This window comes from Vombatus ursinus, unplaced genomic scaffold (genome assembly GCF_900497805.2).
Source record: "Vombatus ursinus unplaced genomic scaffold, bare-nosed wombat genome assembly UNPS02006779.1, whole genome shotgun sequence".
Lineage (NCBI taxonomy): Eukaryota > Metazoa > Chordata > Mammalia > Diprotodontia > Vombatidae > Vombatus > Vombatus ursinus.
In genome coordinates, this window is record NW_020946557.1 from 18,995,016 (window position 1) to 19,009,063 (window position 14,048).

General features: G+C 36.9%; 1 protein-coding gene across 1 annotated transcript in view; it reads left to right on the forward strand.

Annotated features, from left to right (window-relative positions):
• RSPO3 (R-spondin 3) overlaps nucleotides 1–13,557 on the forward strand; it is a 55,256-nt gene extending 41,699 nt beyond the window's left edge. The window contains exons 2-4 of the mRNA XM_027848582.1: nucleotides 789–980; nucleotides 4,678–4,824; nucleotides 13,259–13,557. Of these exons, the coding sequence (XP_027704383.1) occupies nucleotides 789–980; nucleotides 4,678–4,824; nucleotides 13,259–13,557 (638 nt within the window). The remainder of the gene's footprint in view (nucleotides 1–788; nucleotides 981–4,677; nucleotides 4,825–13,258) is intronic.
• Nucleotides 13,558–14,048: the final 491 nt, after the last annotated feature.

Below are 14,048 nucleotides of genomic sequence, written 5' to 3' on the forward strand. Positions count from 1 at the left end.
CAAAAATAATGCCCATGCTTTAAACACACACACACACACACACACACACACACACACACACACATGCCTGTGAAAATGGACACAAAACTACGGGAATAAGTCATGTGTTACAATTTTTTCTAGGACACCAGCACCACAAGGGCAATCTCAAAACTACCAGTTTCCTGCAATTTAACATTTCTACAATTTAGAAACAGGTCAAAGATGGCTTTGAATTTGTTTGAAAGCAATTTTGCACATTAAAAACACAGTCATAAAAAAACTAAATGATTCAGCAAACACTCCAAGCAGCTACTATATACAGAGCAGTATGCTAGGTACTGGGTGTACAAAGATCAAAAGCTAGCGGCTGCCCAAAAGAAGCTTACTGCTCACTAGAGATGAGACAACACATACACAGAAAAGTAATCACAAAATATAGATGTAACAGGGGCAAGTCCATGGAACATTCATATACATACATATACACATAACATACACATACACAAACATATATATACATATACACACAAAGTAATTAAAAAATATTTTCTGTAGTGCAATAGAACTAGCCACTATGGTGATAAGCAAAAGTATCATGTGGGAGAAGCATTTGAGCCAATCCTTGAAGGAGACTAGAGATTTTAAGAAATGGCAAATCAAGAAAGTAGTCCCCCAAAAGTCCTCTCTTAATTTCAGAACATGTAAAATACAATTGAGATACCTAGGGATCCACTCCTCAAGGTATCAGTTCTCTGCCTATGCCTGGCTCAAGGGTTGTTTTCGTTTTTCTGAATCTATTTCCTCAGTGCATCCTAACGTCAGTCAAGGCTGCCAAGGAGGCTGTGCAACATGTTCGGATTACAATGGATGTTTGTCATGTAAACCCCGGCTATTTTTTGTCCTGGAGAGAAATGGCATGAGGCAGATTGGAGTGTGCCTCTCTTCATGTCCGAGTGGATACTACGGAACACGATCTCCAGATATAAATAAGTGTACAAGTAAGTGCCTCCGGTTCATTTCACCTCGGGGGCTCTGTCAAATTGGCAGATCCTCTAACACACTTTCGGCATCAGCATGAAATAAATAATAGTGTTTCTCTGAGAGTTAGCCCAAGCTCCATTTGCACGTTCCCTTTAGGCTGGGAATCCAACCCAATTCAATGAACATTCGTTTATAGGAATTTTTTCATTGCTTACTTACATAAACATATGTCATTTTTTAAAAATACATACAATAATAAAGCAAAATTGATCTGAGTCTACGGTTACTTTTCTTTGAATTCAGTGAATAGTGCCCTGAGCCTCAATTCATCTGTTCTAGCTTTCTTTTACCACTGCAACTCACCACATTTTAAAAGAATTAAAGAATCATGTTCATTTTCTTGTCTGTTTGTTTTTGCTCCAGGAGGGATTTACAATAAAGTAATTGGGAATTGTGTTTCTAGACAACAAAATATCATTCTGGTCATTCTGTTCTGTTCTTTCCCCTACCAGTCCCAACACTCAAGCAGACAGATTTTTCTTTACATTAACAGTATATGGACCAACAAGTAAATGACTGTTGAGTGTAAAGTTGCTTCTAATTAAATTCTCTACTTACTATCTAGCTCAGATTCTCTCTTTCTCCTGGAGAATGGAACATGCTTCACTTCTTATCCAACCATATCTATAACAAGAACTCTAACCCACAGAATTCATCATTGTTATTTACAACAATAATGGAAAGGCACCCATGAGAAAGAACTGCTCCATAAACTAGTTATTTGGATTAGTAGAATATAACTAGTTTGAACATAATGAGAACTATTAAATCTAACTTTTAGCCAATACGAACCCTGCAATCTTTGCCAACAACAACAATCCCTTTCACTTTCAGAATTTCATTATGTTTCTCCATGTTTTTATTCCCCATCCCCCAGCCTGATCTAGAAATCCATCAACATGAGAGAATGTATTTCTAGAAGGATCATGATCTGCTTGTGGGAAAGATTTTTAGAGTGCCCATTCCAAGGAGATTTTCAGACCAAAAATGTTCCAAAAAAGTATCATCTCTACATACTAATCATGAAATATTTTCGGAGAGAAGGGATAGAGAAGTCTAGATGGGTAAGCTGAGCAGTGCAAGCAACTCTTAGGTGAGGAAAATCCTTCTACTAATGTAAAATGACTCCTGATCAGCAATTCTGAGTCTTAGGTGCCTGGGGAACTAAGCGGTTAAGTGACTTTTCCAGGGTAAGACAATATGTGTCAGAAGAGCCTAAATCATCCCAATTCCAAATCAGTTACTTTCCACTTTTTGACATTGCTTCTTATTCATATCTAGAATCCATCTTTTTCTTCTAAATGTAAAACTGTCATCACCTAAAATAATAAAATATACAATGAAATCAATTACATAGGAATGCTATAGATCCCTTGAAATCCTAAGGTAACTGGGCATGGTTTTCTAACATGAAATGTTTTGTTCCCCTTGCAAACAAAAAAAAAAATACAAAGGAATATTAAAAATGAATTAACATTCCAAAATATGAAAAAAATTACATTCTTTATTTTCAGCTTCAAAACAAAATAAATTTATTTCATGTTTGGTTTAGTTTAATTCCTATAATGACAAATTGGGATACTTAGGGAGAGAGGTAGTGTTTACAAGTGAGTATTTTCAACTCTCCATTTGATAAGTATATGAAATACATAGATAATTCAACAACTTTCCCTTTTTATTCAGCCATAAATCTCTCAGGAAAGGTGCATGCCAAACTTGAGTTCTTTTGAGTTCTAAAGATAAAAATAATTATATGCATGCATTTATGTCTACTGGCATCTTCACAAAAATGTGGCTGAGTTTTTTGTTAACATAAGCACAATGAAACAAGCACTAAGATTTATGTATGTTGAAATGTATTAATTTGTGATGTCGGGAAAATGACTCATTCTGTACTTGTTCTTATTCTTATGAAAGATAAAAATCCCAATACGCTCATTTTAGCCAAATAAATTGAATTATAGGTTAATAGATTAAAAATATGAAATACTGAGATCTCACTGTAACACTGCTAAAACAAATGGGAATTCAGAAAGGCAGGATGCTAGAGCAGAAAGTATTGAATCTGGAGTAAAGACCCAGGGAATTTTTGTTACTGTTGTGACTAGATTGTGTCCTTTGGCTTATCGTTTAGCTTCTCTAAGACTCAGTTTGCTTATAAGTAAAATATCAATGAGTAGATAGAGTGGCTTCATGGATAGAGAACTGTCCAGAAGTCAGTTCCAAGTCCTCCTTCTGACACATATAAGTTGGGGGACCATAAGCAACATACTTGATGATTTAGCATCCTGGGCAACTCTCTAACACTCTCTAACAGTTACAAGGAATTGCTGATTTGTATTCATGGAGGTAGTTTCCCCACTCTGAGTTCCCTACAATAATGAAATCATCAGTCTAGACCGAAATAAACAAGCACCAAAAAAGAATAAAATTGGCACTCCCCAGATCATAAGATTGTTGTGTGAATTGTGCTGAAAAGAAAACTATTATTATTGTTTGGTTCTGGACCCCATAACTCTTGTTTTAGATGAGGTTTTGTTTTGTTTTTGTTTTTGGTTTTTTTTTTTGTTGAGGCAATTGGGGTTAAGTGACTTGTCCAGAGTCACACAGCTAGTTCGTGTTATGTGTCTGAGGCAGGATTTTAACTCAGGTCCTCCTGATTCCAGGGGTGGTGCTCTATCTGCTGCACCACCTAGTTGCCCCTATAACTCTTATTTTACATACAGAACTGCTAAAGGGACCTCACTGTGTCATTCTTACATAGGAGACATTCCTGTGCCATAGACCTCAAGAACACCATCATATCAAGGTTTCTATTTATTCCTTTAGAAATTATTGCTAACTTTTATTTTATATCACCTTCATTTCTGAATATATTCATTCCCCATTTCTTTCCCAGCAAACTATCTCTTGAAGCAAAGAGTGAAAAAGAAAGAAAAAAGAAAAGCAGTTCCGCAAAACTAACCAACATATCAACCTAGTCTAACAACTCTCAAAGTCCTACCACCTTAGCAAAGAAGGGAGGGAGGCACATTATCTCATCTCTTCTTCATCTCTCACCAATTTCTACTTAATTCTATGTGGTTGTAGTATGACATAGTGCAAAAGTGTGCTGGATTTGAAGACAGAGGACCTGAGTTTGAGTTCGGTCTCTGTCATTTGCTGCTGTTTGCCTTCAGACAAGTCATTTAACTCTCTAGTTCTGGATTTGTGTAACAATAAGATTAAGAGTTTGTACTAAATGATCTTTAAGGTCATTTCCAGCTCTAAATCTATGAGCCTCTGTTAAAATGTTTTAACCAACTTCTTAAAATAAATCACAGACAGCCATGTCTCCTGATTTTCCTGCCAATTAAACAACTATGTCTAAAAATCTTCTCTTTCTCATCTACTTCCAAAGAAAAAAGATACTTAAGCAAACCAGAAAATCTGATGTTTGAGGCTACCTTAAAGACAGATATGTATGAACTGTGTGACCAGTCTTTTTGATCACATAGAAATCAATCATTAATTCTGGTCAATATCATTTAGATCTGAAAATATTTGGTTTAGTGTTTACATATAGCTTCAGTTTATACAATGCAAACTGGACCCATAACAATCCAGTGAGGATAATGAAAACTTAATGCAGTTTTTCCCCCTCTTCTGCTTCAGAATGCAAAGCTGACTGTGATACCTGCTTCAACAAAAATTTCTGCACAAAGTGTAAAAATGGATTTTACTTACATCTTGGAAAGTGCCTTGACACCTGCCCTGAAGGGTTGGAAGCCAACAATCACACTATGGAGTGCGCCAGTATTGGTAAGGAGAATCTCTGAGCTCATTCTTAGTAATTAATAAGAAACTCATTAGACCAAAGTCTCTGTCCTCAAAAAGGACTTCAAGTCTTGCTAATAAACAAACAAAGTGAATGGGCAGATAGATAGACAGATGGATAGATGAACATAAAATTTTCTTTTCCACATTCCAACCCCAGAGTATTCCAACCCCAGAGAATGTAGGAATGTGATGTAACATTGAGGGGATCTGTAATGTACATGTAGGGGTCAGTCTATATGTGTTTGTATCCTTTTAAATCATGATAACATCATGTTGCATTCCTTTTCGTGATGCTTACTCCTGGGATACATTTTATTTAGATTATCCAGGATATTCTTCTGTTCCCTTTATACATTTCAAACAAATCTGCCATGGTATAATGTCAAAGGACCAAAAAAAAAAAATCCAGGTCTAATCCCATCCCAGTACCAAAGCTGTTCTGTGATACAGCTGTTGGTTATTTCTTGGGGCTGAGAGGTATGAATTCTGTATTGGGCCAAGCAGTGGTCAAGACCAACCAAGGAGAATAATCAAGATTATTTAGGACAAATGCCCTGGGGAAATCAGTCAGAGGTCATGAATCTAGAATTGACATAGTTCATGATGTTATGATCCTGCCCTCAAACTGCTTTGCTGAAACCTCCAAGTCACATAGGTTGTTGACTAAAAGAAGGGAGGCTTTAGGATTTACTTACTTTGACAGAATGAGACAGTTCCAGTGTCTGATTAATTACAGGCTGAGCTTCCCAGAAGGAGGGTCCCCAGACAAAGCTGTTTGTCTAAATAAGGGATTGCTGTCAGGTCCTATTTTTTTTCTCCTTCAAACGATGTGCAGCTACTACTGCCACAAGTTTGGTGAACACTTGGGGAGCAGATGGTGACCCAAATGGGAGAAGGACATATTAAATCTCAAGATCCCCTGGGCAAAACCTCTAAGAACCTTTGATGCTGAGATGTTATTGACATGTGCACATAAGCATCATCCCAATCCGGTCCATGATAGTCTCCAGGACTCTGCACTGGGGTCCCCCACACTGCTGATTCATTCCATTTTCAAATGCTGGAGGTAATAGAAATAATGCACCTTTTTTAACCACTTCAAGTTTGCTAAGGACCCTTCATTTCAAAATATCTGGAATAGGATAAAATAGATGAAATGTTTGACATAAGCTAACTAATCGTCTGCTGGAAAACAAGAATCTCAAAGCCACATATGTTTCATTATAGTTAAAAATCAGCTTTCTTCTTTTTCTCTCTGGAAAAAAAGATACAAAAAGAACTAGAAATAGAAGAAAGATACACAGGAAAATAAGTGCTTTTCTTTGTAGATTCTAGAGGATAATAAATAGAGACAACAATTTCCAAAAGGTGGTAAAGCTAGCAAAGATTACCTCAAAATGCCCAGAACTTGTTAACTTTTTTCTATTTTTTTTATTTTCTGTACCTGGAAAAGGGAGACCATTTGGAGAATTCCTTAGGTGGAGAAGGTCCATCCCTTACAAGAATGCTGTGCTCTGTCAGTTGTCTGTTAACATTGGGCCATCTTCCCCAAACGAATCTTTCTCTTCCTTCTTTGACTTTTTGGTCTGAATATTAAATAATAATAATAAAATAGTAAAATATTTTCATTCCAAGAGGGACTATTTTATCTCTATTTTGCACGGTAGGATTGGTCCTTAGGTAAATGATTTGGTGCTGTTCAGCTGGTATTAATTAAAGACACTGTGATCTTTTAAAAATGAGTCAGTGAACCTACCTGCCAAATCTGAACCATTTAATGGAAGCTAATTTTCCATGGTCATGACTGACCTATGACCACAGCAGGGGCAGCAGCATTGAAACTATGATGCATGCCTTGGTCAGCTCATTGGCCTCATTTCACAACATTTACCTCTGATCTGGATCTGATGCCCATTTGATTGACTCAGAAGAGGGGGGCCCAGTTGATTGAGTCTCAACTATAACTTACACCTAGACCTTATCTACTGTCCAATACCCAGAAACAGATTGCAAGTGAAATATGTCCTGCACTGGAGTTTGGATGTTGTCACATGTGTGTCATGTCCACTCAAGACCTTTCTTTAGGGAGTGAAGTCAGGTAAGATAATTTAGGTAGGTAGCTCTAGGTAGAGATGAACACTATACCGAAATCACTTATTCCTCTAGTTTGATACACAATATGTGTGGGTCCTGGAAAGGCACAAACAACACACAGACACCAATGCCCATTAATATCTTTGCTCACAAACAATAGAAGGAAGAAATGTTGGAAGCTTGTTGAAAAGTGCCTCAGATGCATCATTTCTCCAGCTCCACTTCCTTTCTTTACTCTACTCACCACCACATCCATCTTGATAAGGCAGCTAGGTGGCAGTAAGTAAAACACTAAAACTGGAGTCGAGAAGACATGAATTTAATTCCTGCCTCAGACACTCACTAGTTGTATGACCATGGGCAAATCATTTAGTTAGTTTCCATTTTCCCAACTATAAAATGGAGATAGTAATAGTACCTACTTTATAACATTGCTGTGAGGATCAAATGAGATCATTTGTACAATGGTCAGCAGGATCTGAGCAATATGGTGCAGTGGTCAGTGAGAAGACCCTGTTATTATTTTCTGAGAAAAGAGAAGGGAAAGTGTATTCCAGGGAGCTCAGGGAGGAAGTTAATAACATCTCAACGATTCTAGAACTTTTATTTGCTTTGTCTCTAGAAACCTTCCCATTACAAAGCACTTTATAAACTTTAAAGTGCTATATAAATATTAGCTATTAGCTAGCTACTAATCATATACCACTTTCCTTTCTACTCCTTGTCTCTCCTTTGGTTTCCACTCTAGCAGAGATGCTCAGGTTACTAGTTTCCACTCAATTATCTCTTTCCTTCAACCCCAGCACCATGGGATCATCCGAAAAAAAACTTTCCAGGCATTGTACAAGGTGCTGTCTTGTATCCTCTTCCTACTATACTGATGGACATGGCTTTTGCTGCATTGTTCACATTGCCCCTGTCTCATCAGGCATATCAGTGCAACCATGAACTTCTTTTGAATCCACTGAGCTGGAGAGTATGTATTCTTCCTTTCCCTTGTCTAGTTATCCCAATCTCAACTAGCACCCTCTGGGATTTAAGAGAAATGTTAAGCAAACTAGAGTTGTTTTTTTTTTTAACCATGCCATTCTTACAATTCAATAAAGAAATCCTTTGTACAACAACTCTCTTTTGCAATATACAGCCTCTGCTTGAACTCAGTGACAAGAAACATACTACTTTATGAGGTAGTCAGTCAGGTAGTCAATAAACATTTATTAAGTACCTAATGTGAGCCAGGTACTGTACTAAATGCTGGGGATACAAAGAAAGACGAAAGATAGTCTCTACTCTCAAGGATCTCACGGTCTAACGGGGGAGATACCTTGTGAAAAACAAGTCATATAAAGGATAAATTGGAAATAATCAACATAGGGAAGGCACTAGAATTAAGGAGGTAGTTAATTTTATTGGTGGACATCCCTAATTGTTAGAAAAGTCTTATTTATATTATGCTATCTATGCATAGTTTCTATCTGTTGATTCCTCCAGAGTCACATAAAGCAAATCTACTCCCACTTACACATGACAGCCATTTGATTATCTTACTTGCAGTGATCACATCCTCACTCTAAGTCTTCTCTTTTCAAGCCCTTCTGTTGTTCTCTTCTCGTCACTGTCTAGTTTGTCAGTGTATTTCTCAAATTGTCACTCCCAGAATAGGACATGTTATTCTAGATGTGCTCTGACCAGTACAGAGTACAATGGGACTCTTATTGGACTCAGGTATCATATAGCTTTTGAAATATTACTAAGTCACCTACTTATTAAAAGCAACTGTATCACAATATTGATTCATGTAGAGGAGCTAAGTGGCCCAGTGTTGGACTTGAAGTCAGAAAGACCTAATTTTCAAATCTTCCCTCTTACGCTAACTGGATATGCGACTCTGGACAAGTCAATCTCTCTCAATCTCAGTTTCTTCATCTGTAAAATGGGGGTAATAATAGCATCTACCACTCAGGATTGTTTCAAGGACAAAAGGAGATGACAGATGTAAAGCTCTTTGTAAATTTTGAAGCACTATTTAAATACCAGTATTATGATAATTATTGAGCTGGTAATCAACTATAACACCATGAATTGCTCTCAAGCCAGATTTTCCTTCCATTTCTCACTTCTGTAGTTGATTCTTTTGTTTTTAAACCTAAATCCTGGACTTCATATTTACCTGAGTTTAATTTTAGTCAGCTTGTTTGGACCCATCTTAGAGTATCAATATCTTTTAAAATCTTGATTCCATTGTCTGACATGTTAGCTATCCCTTCCAACTTCATGGCATTTGAAAATTTGTTAAGCATGCCATATATGTCACTTAACTTTTGTCTGTCTCAGTTTCCTCATCTGTAAAATGGGAATAATGATAATAACACTAATATCCCAGAGTTGCCAAGGGACAAATGAGATAATATATGTAAGGCTCTTCTCATACTTCAAAGCACTATATAAATATTATTTATTATTATTATTCAATAAATATTATTCGCTATTATTATCATTATCCGTCTAGGTCTCTAATAAAAATGTTGAGCAACATAGGACCAAATAAAGACCCCTGAATCATATTAGTAAAGATTTTCTTTGAAATTGCTATTCATTCATTAAACAGCACTGTTGGAATTCAGTCCCTATTTATGTATGTTGTAGCCAAGATATCTATGGCACTATCCTGAGCTGTTACTCTAATTAACCTATTGAGAAAAATAAAGTAGGTTTGGAATCATTTATTCTAGTCTTAGTGTGTTCAAGTTGACTCAGTGATCACTATTTTATCAGTTTTCACCAACTATTTGTTTAATTATAGGTTCTGAAGTTTTGCTGATTATTGATTTGAAATTTAATAGTTTCTCAAAATGCATCTTTTTCCTCTTTTTGAAAAGTTGAATAATGTTCAGTCCTTTTCCTTCTTCTGGCACCGCTCCCATTCTCTATGATTTCTCAGAGGTTGCTGACGGTGGTTCCACAATCACTCCTACAAGTTCTTTCAGTACCCTGGGATTTTATTTGTACAGCTCTGGAAACATGAGCTCATTTAAAATGGCCATGTGCTCTTACTATCTCTCTCCTATTTGGGAATTCAACTCACTCTTGACAATATGAAGATTATTTCTGGCAGAGCAAAAGAAACAGACTAGAAGCTACGTAGTTCTGTTCTGTCATCTTCCCCAAACAACTAACCTTTCCCTTACTTGTTTGATTCTTCACTCTAAATATTAAATAATAACAACTATGACAAAAACCCTTTCAATATTTGAGTTCATTCTAGTCTTTGTTTTTCCTGACCTTACTGTTTGCACCACAGTTTTTTATGTTCATCATGGCCTCCTTCAGTCTTTTCTATGTGTCTCTTCAAAAATGTGAGCTCCTGAGATATGTCTTCCTTTGTAACCAGATGATTCCCCATTCTCTTGACAACTAAGAGAATTCAAGATTGCATAGTCATAATTTCATTTATTGGAGCTTACCATTTCTCCTGAGCTGTGTTTCTTTTGGCTTCTCTGAATATAGTGTCATAGTTATTTTAAGTTTATTTTCTTGTGAGAAATCTTTTCATTAAGTGTGAGATATATTCAGACTATGTCCCAAATCTTCTTCTTTCATAAAAACAAACTCTTGAATGATATTTTTCACATTCTTTGGGGGTTCCAATTTCTCCTACATTACTAGCCAATTATTACTTGTTGGTCAGAAGTGAGTCCACTTAATTTGACACAAAATCAGTTTGATTTCATTCCATCTTAAATTAGGAGTAGATTTTTCTTTGGCCTTTGTTGTTGTAGCTATTATTAGAAGATTTTGAAGAGTGGGTTGTAGTAGTTGTTGTTTATCTATTAAAAATTCAATTCATGAGGCAGCGTGGGATATGGAGTTGTGACCCACAGTTTAAGAAGTGCTAAGGGGCAGCTAGGTGGTGCAGTGGATACAATACCAGCCCTGAAGTCAGGAAGAACTGAGTTCAAATCTGGCCTCAGACCAAACACTTGACACTCACTAGCTGTGTGACCCTGGGCAAGTCACTTAATCCCAATTGCCTTAAAAAAAAGTGCTGAAGGGGTCATGTGTGGGAAAAGTTTAAGGAGCCCTGGAATAGAGCACTAAATCAATTGTTAGGAAGTCACAGGTTCAAATCTCACTCTGAGCAAGTTACTTAACTTTTCTGAGCCTGTTTTTTCATCTATAAAATAAGAATAATATTAAATTAATTGGATTATGTATATTTTGCAAGCCTTGAAGTGCTATGTAATATGGACTATTATCATCATCATTTTTATCATTATATTATCTCAATCTTCTCATTTTGTTCAATTGAATTCAGATAGAAATGGAGACAAGTTGTTCTTACATTTTCAACAAATGCTTGTTGATGGAATGATTAATTCTTTTATATTTAATGTTCCTTGGGCCACTAATCAGGTGGATAAAATTCATGATTTTTGTATTTATTATCACAATCATTATCATCCCAATCAATCAATAAACATTTATTAAGCACCTACCATGTGCCAGGGACTGTGCTAAGTATTAACAATACAAAAAGAGGCGAAAGACAGTTCTTAACCTCAAGGAACTTACAACATTATGGAGATGGAAAAAGTACCCTTAACTGGAAAAAGTACCCTTAACTAGAAAAAGGAAGTTGTGTTATTTTTTTCAATAGGTAGGAATCATTGGACTTTAGACCTAGAAGTGACTTTCAAAGTAATCTTGTCCAATATCCCATTTTGTAAATGAAGAAACTGAGGCCTATCAAGGTGAAGTGACATAATTTGATAAATAGGAGGAGAAAAAAGATGATGTAGAGGAAGTAGAAGTTGAAGATGATTCTAAAAGGAGTTGAATGCATCTCTTTAATGGTCTTGAGAGATTATATTTACTTCACTATCCACTTCCATTTACTCCCTTGATGAATTTAGATGTCTGAAAAGTGGCTGCAAAAAAAAGCACATGAAAAATGTATCATCCATTGAATTTAAATTCCTAAGAACTTTTAAGAGCCACAGTCTTCTTGAGGTTATTATGAGGAATGGCATTCTGCTCAGCAGTAAGGATTTATTAGGACAAGAGGCAATAAGAGAGGTTACTGGCAAAGCCTCACGGTGGGAGGAATAGTTGATACAGTCAGAAAGAGTTAATATCCTGGGTTGCCCCAGGTGTTGTAAGTTAAAGTTTTTATGCGTAGAGAGAAAATGTCTTCTTCCAGATGTTCTTCTTCATCAGTAGGACACAAATCTCCTTCTGTGAGAGCTGAAATGGGATATAACTGAGAAGAAGCAACTGATGTTTTGCAAAGGGAAGGGACAGACTCAATAGAACCTTTGGGAGTTCCTTCCAGAGACGATTCAGATTCATTTCAGTAACTGCTGCTCAAGCACCTAGCAGGTCCTTAGTGACTTGGACAACTGAAGCTGGCCCCAGGAGGAGAAAACCTGCCAGGCAAGCATGAATATGACAGAGAGACAGATCAACAGGAAGGGAGGGAGAGAGAGGCAGAGAGGAGTCACAGGGACCTGGATTCTGACACATACTTGTAACCCTGGGCAACTTTAAAGTCTCCCTATCTCAGGTAGCTTTTGAAGGCTATAAGCTTCTGAGAAGGTGCTGGCTGACCTGCCTTCGTAGAAGGAGTTTCATCAGCAAGTTTTCTATGCCAATGAAATCACAAGTCTGCTTAGATAGATAGACAGAGATACACACATGTATGTGTTGTATTGTGTATATATACATGTGTATATCTATATGTGTGCTTGTATATGTGCATGTATGTGCATTGTTTGTGTGTACATCCATACTATATTATATGCATATATTTCTAAATGCATCTATACATGCATTTATATATGCACATGTATGTATGCAGATGTGTGTGTTTTGTGCATATATATCAGTTAAAGTGCAGACCTGTATGCACATGTGCATGTGTATATTTGGTTATTCATCCCTTCATTGTTTGTTTGTTTGTTTGTTTATTTAATCAGGGAATGATTTAAAGGGAATGAAACTCCCTCTATCTGTGCCAGTCAGCCAGCACTTTCACTGCAGTTTATAGTCTTTAATATACATATATATATATATACATATACACACACACACCTGCATATACACATACTTATACATGCCATCCTCTTCTTGTCTTTCTTCACCCCTCCTCCCTTCCCTTTATTTTTTCTTATTTTCTCCAAGTCATCCAACCTACCTTCAAGTTTGAAGGAGTTTCCCTTTCAAAGTCCCAATGAATGAAGATTAAAAACAACCTGTCCATTTACTTATTACTAATTAAAATGGTTATTAGCCAACTCAGAATGTTTCTATTATTCCATTACAGTGCACTGTGAAGCTAGCGAGTGGAGTCCTTGGAGCCCATGTATGAAAAAAGGAAAAACATGTGGTTTCAAAAGAGGGACCGAAACACGGGTCAGAGAAATCATACAACATCCTTCTGCAAAGGGCAACCTATGTCCACCCACGAGCGAGACAAGAAAGTGTGTGGTGCAAAGAAAGAAGTGTCCAAAGGGAGAACGAGGTACAACAATCGAAGTTAAACACATTGTTTGTGTTTTCAGCTCTCATAATTTGACACAGTATGAGCACTGCCAAAATTGTCTCACGCATCTGTCCCTTTGACAACACTAACTCTCCATCAGCCCCTACCTACAATTGGGTAGACAAATATCAACGCTTGAAAATGATTCTTTCAATTTGTAGATTGTATTTGTTATAAGAGGGAAGGAGGGAGGTATGCTAGGTAGCCTGCCTGGGAGTTAGGAAGGCCAAGGTCTAAGTCCTGACACATATGGTTATGTGGTCCTGGGCAAGTTATTTAATTTCCCAATGACCTGAGCAGTTCTCTAAGACTATAAGGTACAAATGAGTTGTCAATCTGCAATTCGTGCAAGGAATTTTACCACTCAGAGTTCCTATCTACAGAGGAAACTAGGTAGGACAGTTAGAGTGCTGGGCCTGGAGTCACAAAGACCTGAGTTCAACTCTAGCCTCAGATACTTATTAGATCTGTGACCCTTAATTTTTGTGTGACTTGGTTCCCTCAACTGTAAAATGAGGATAATAATATCACCTGTCTTCCAGGATTATTGTGAGGAACAAATGAAATATTA